Below are 4,822 nucleotides of genomic sequence, written 5' to 3'. Positions count from 1 at the left end.
TTCCCAGGATCTCTCATTGGCTTACTTTCTTTCTTTCCTGTTGCTAGAATAACTGGTATTGATGGAATAGAAGTTGCCGCTGCAAATCTGATTCGGTCTCTCCGTCAACCATTAGTATATCTTGATTAGCAGCACCTGGTCTTTTCATCAGCCATCAAAATCCAGATTTGCTCCTCAGAGTGATTACACATACATGACTCTAGGTAAGAGGGAGAAAAATAGAGAGAGGTAAGAGAGAAGACACCGAAGGTCTGAGGAGGAAGGGATTGCCGGTCAGAGAAAGGGGACGAGGGAGGGGGTAATATTGGATTTTAAAAAAATTTTAAATGTCATATGGTCTCATGCGTATATATGGGTTTTGACGGAATTCTATAATGTAGAGTTAGTCAATTGCCAAAAACAATAGGAATAGCGCCACTCAATTTTAAAACAGAATGGATACACTTGGTAGTAATCAGATAGGGTGTCGGATCGGGTTTTCGGACATTCGGATCAAAAGATTTGATGCTCGTCAAGGATTCGGAATCTCTGTTTCGTGGAGATGGGTCGTTCATGCATCGCCTTCGCCTACAAAACACGAGACGAGATGTCGGCTCCACTTTGGAGTTTGGATAAGATAAGCTTCTATTTATAATCTCTTTAGACCTGATCTCCTGTACTGTTTTCCACCATAGAATATACACCCCATCTGAATCGTCTCAACCACTGTCCCACTCTCTTTATTCATTGGTCAAACTATTTCAACAAAATCAACGGACACTATTAGAGATAGAGTGGATCAGAGAATAAGTTACTTTATTGTTTACTTTGTATGTAAGTTTGAAATAAAAAAGAAAAAAAAGCCGAATTCACGGTTCGTGTTGGGCTAGACTCCCTCTCTTTTTGCCCCAATTTATTTCTTTCTCTTCGGCTTCCTTTCTTCTCTCTCTCTTCTGCAGACGCCGTGAGAGAGGGAGCGAAGCGATCACAGGAGAAGTCATAAATGATCGGATTTAAGCTAATCTCCGGGTTGTTCGAAGCCCTAACCTTAACCCTAAATTTTCTGGTCATGTAGTTTTCGTTCTTTTACTACAAATTCGGATCTCGTGTTTCGTCTTTAGAAGAAGGAAATCAACCTGTCGGAGGGAGGGAAGCAGGAGGCGAGGAGGAGATGACGAGGAGGTGCTCGCATTGCAGTCACAATGGGCACAATTCCAGGACTTGCCCTAACAGAGGTGTCAAGCTCTTCGGGGTCCGATTAACGGATGGATCGATCCGAAAGAGTGCTAGTATGGGGAATCTGACGCACTACACTGGATCAAGCAGTAATAATCATCACCACAACAATACTCCTGGTTCGCCGGGCGAGACGCCTGAACACGGCGCGGCCGCTGACGGTTATGCTTCCGAAGATTTTGTCCAGGGTTCTTCTAGCTGTCGTGAGCGGAAGAAAGGTCGGATTTCTTCTTTCTTCCAGTGTTTTTGAAGCTTTGATCTCAAACTGTTTAATCAATTAATTAGTTGTTTTGCCTCTTTTGGTGCGTGTTTAAAGAACAAGTATGGAACCAAAATGATTTGTTTGCCTTTTAAACGAAAATTTTTGCTGGATGTATGAGGAACTATGGAAATTGATGTAGGTCTCTGTTTTTTTTTTTTTTTATTTTTTATTTGCTCTCTTATGCGAGATAGAATAGAAAATGATTTTATGATATTTAATTTTTTTTTTCGAACTTTAGAAACTGTAACTAGTTCGGGTAATTGTTCTTCATTTACGTGATTGATATAGATCAACTGTTAAAAAGGGGCAGAAGTAGGAAACCTAGGAAGGGAAACGCCTTGCGTAACGTGAACGTCGTGAAGGGCGCGGAGCAATCTAGTTTTTTCGAACTTATGTTGGTGTTTAATTGTTTATAGGTCGACACAGTGGTCTCGGACGTTGTCATTTTAGTTGAAAATTCGTTTATGTCTTCTAGTCAGATGTCTGCCTGAAAAGTCTGGCAATACTTGTTTCACTGATCCAGCAACGGTCTGTATTCCCTAGTTACAGATGTTGAGTTTGAAGCTTGTTTTTTTGTTTGAGTTAATATTGACAGCATTAAACGTTTTGGACATGCAGGTCTATGGAGTTGCTAGAAACTCTTACTATCGTTACCAAATGACTGGTGTTTGTACTTGTATTGACTCAAGACCTAGTTACCCGCCAACTGCAACTGCTGTTTTTCTTGCTTTCAAAGCATTGCAGTTACAGAAACGAGAAACATAGTCCCCAAAGGGGAAATGAAAAAATTTCAGTCCTTATAAGCAGGTTATGCTTTTTTTTGTTGCTTTCTATACTTCATTCTTTGAGGACCAAAAACACCGTGGTCATCTTTACTTGGGGCATCCGCTGTACTCATTCTGGCTTTATTAACGCATTGAAGTGGTGGTGGATTTCACTTTGATGTACCCATTTGGATTCATGTTATTGGTCTTCAATTACCTATTTGGATTCATATTGTTGGTCTTCTGCAAATACATATCATGTTGCTTTTTATTCTTCTTTTCTACCTTCCTGTACTTTCCAGGATTGGGCCAGCCTAATTAATTTGTCTGATTTACATTTCTGGAACATATCTTGTAAATTAGAAGCAAGGAGCACCGATCTGTGCATTTTTGTAGAGCAATACATACAGTGTTTTATCTTTTAAACATATTCACATTATATGTTTCCTACTTTTCTGCAGGGGTGCCATGGACCGAAGAGGAGCATAGAATGTTTCTCCTTGGCCTGCAGAAGCTTGGTAAAGGTGATTGGCGTGGGATAGCACGAAACTATGTCATATCAAGGACGCCAACTCAGGTGGCAAGCCATGCTCAGAAATATTTTATTCGGCAAAGCAATGTATCCAGGAGGAAAAGACGATCTAGCTTGTTTGATATCATAGCTGATGAAGTTAGTATCTTATCTTACTATCTCAAATGCATACAGACTTTTACATCTGTGCTTTTGCATGCATATGAATTATGTAAAAGGGCATGCCATTTTCTGAGAATTGGCCACCTACACCGTTCAATTATCTGCATTTAACATGTGAGGAATTCTTTAATTCAATAAATTTTTTTTAGGTTTTCTGATGTCTGTATATTGTACATCTGGTATACCTGTTGTGCACTGAAACCTCTGTCAGTGTTCATGGCTTTACATGCAGGGTGCTTGGCAAACTGGATCTCATCCATTAGCTTTGTTCTTAATGGGTGGACTGATGGTCTTTTTGCTGATTTCTAAATGAAAATGATAATTTTGGTTTACTAGGATTTGCTTAATCAGGTGTTGGTGTAGGAGATATTTTGGGCCAAAGTTGTCAAGGATTCTCTTTTATGCATGTATGACATGTGCATGCTTCTGCTGCATATGGATCAACATGTCTGGCCATATGACAAGAGTTTTATTTTAATTATTCATTTCCCTTTTTCTTATTTTCTTCTCTAGGGAATTGGAATGTGTTATATATATATATAAAATCTGTCAGTCTGATTGTGAGTTCAGTAAAGATACAATTTACTTGTTTAATTGTTGATTTTTACTGTTATTTATTGATTTCCTTCCACACTGTTTTTATTTCTGCAGACGGTTGATACTCCATCAGCACAAGAACTATTGCCCACAAGCCATCCACAAGCTGAAACACAAAGCAACAATCCATTACCAGTTCCTACAGCTTTGGATGAAGAATGTGAGTCAATGGATTCTACAAACTCCAATGATGGTGAACCTGCCCCTCCAAAGCCAGAGTCTACACAATCTAGTTATCCAGTAATATTTCCTGCCTATTTCTCCCCTTTCTTTCCCTTTTCCTTCCCCTTTTGGCCGGGGTACACTGCAGAGGCGACAACAAAAGAGACCCATGAGGTTGTTAAGCCAACAGCTATACATTCAAAAAGTCCTATCAATGTTGATGAGCTGGTTGGAATGTCCAAGCTAAGCTTAGGAGAATCCCTTGGTAATTCAGGCCCCTCATCGCTCTCACTCAAATTACTTGAAGGTTCCACCAGGCAGTCTGCTTTTCATGCTAAGCCGGCCACAGGTCCCTCAAGCATGGATACGAGCAGCAATCCCATCCATGCAGTCTGATATGCACTGAATAGTTGAGTTGAGCCTGAAACTGAAGGTCAGCTTAGTGCTGAATGATCCTGCAGAATTCCTGTTAATACAAGAAGAATAATGTGCAGTTCGGGTTTGTATGCTTTAGTTATATTTTTGTTTTTTGTTTTTTGTTTTTTTTCTTTCTGCTAAGGACTCTGCTTAATAAATCTGATTCGTAGGAATAACCAACCTAACCATGTTTTTTGGAAGTTTAGAACCCTTTGTGACCTTGTATCCTCTTTGTTAAAAAGAATTAATCTTAACATATATTCTTAGGGTTTACTTCCCCCAGGAGGTGAAGATTTTCTTTTTTCTCACATGTGAAGTTCCATTGGCAGGTGGCTTTTAAAAAATGGATGAAACATCAGGTTTGCCACGCGGACAATGAGATTTCACTTTTAATATCTTTTAGATGAACTGGGCATAGTTTTAAGAAATATTCATTTCTGGCAAATCCCGTTGCTCCTTTTATTAGGGAATGCGGGGCACTTCTGAATTATGACATGCAGCTTGACGGCTTCCTGGCTACTTGAGCGATCTATACAAGATGTGATTGAACTATCATTTTATTTTTTTGGGGTACTTTTTAAATATTCCAAGTTCTTACTCTTGCTTTCTTTTTCTCCACTCGAATTCTAGGCAGCCTTGCATTTAGAGGTTACCGAGCCATGCGTTCTTAATCTCTCTTTCCTTGGATTATCAGAGTTTGGCATTACTTCA

General features: G+C 39.5%; 1 protein-coding gene across 3 annotated transcripts; it reads left to right on the top strand.

The window, feature by feature from the left end:
• Positions 1 to 849: 849 nt before the first annotated feature.
• Positions 850 to 4,822, top strand: LOC104610453 (transcription factor MYBS3-like). Of its 3 annotated transcripts, XR_016080918.1 has the most exons (5): positions 850 to 1,433; positions 2,703 to 2,911; positions 3,587 to 4,193; positions 4,441 to 4,470; positions 4,578 to 4,822. XR_016080918.1 is itself a non-coding variant. In XM_010277068.3 (3 exons), the coding sequence occupies exons 1-3, from the start codon at positions 1,151 to 1,153 to the stop codon at positions 4,088 to 4,090; spliced, it is 996 nt and encodes a 331-aa protein (XP_010275370.1). In that variant the 5' UTR covers positions 850 to 1,150; the 3' UTR covers positions 4,091 to 4,382. The 3 variants fall into 3 exon arrangements, 1 of the variants encoding a protein (XP_010275370.1); XR_016080917.1 differs by having other exon boundaries at positions 4,441 to 4,822; XM_010277068.3 differs by lacking the exons at positions 4,441 to 4,470; positions 4,578 to 4,822 and having other exon boundaries at positions 3,587 to 4,382.

The sequence above is a fragment of the Nelumbo nucifera genome, chromosome 1 (assembly GCF_055504915.1).
Source record: "Nelumbo nucifera cultivar China Antique chromosome 1, China Antique-T2T, whole genome shotgun sequence".
In the NCBI taxonomy this organism is placed as follows: Eukaryota; Viridiplantae; Streptophyta; class Magnoliopsida; order Proteales; family Nelumbonaceae; genus Nelumbo; species Nelumbo nucifera.
This window is presented reverse-complemented; position numbering and strand designations above follow the sequence as displayed.

What these genes read in the sequence shown, in the direction of transcription:
- LOC104610453 (XM_010277068.3), top strand. Translation starts at nt 1,151, where the DNA reads ATGACGAGGAGGTGCTCGCATTGCAGTCACAATGGGCACAATTCCAGG. An exon ending in CTGTCGTGAGCGGAAGAAAG is followed by an intron (nt 1,434 to 2,702) that starts GTCGGATTTCTT and finishes ACTTTTCTGCAG; the next exon opens with GGGTGCCATGGACCGAAGAG. An exon ending in TTGATATCATAGCTGATGAA is followed by an intron (nt 2,912 to 3,586) that starts GTTAGTATCTTA and finishes TTATTTCTGCAG; the next exon opens with ACGGTTGATACTCCATCAGC.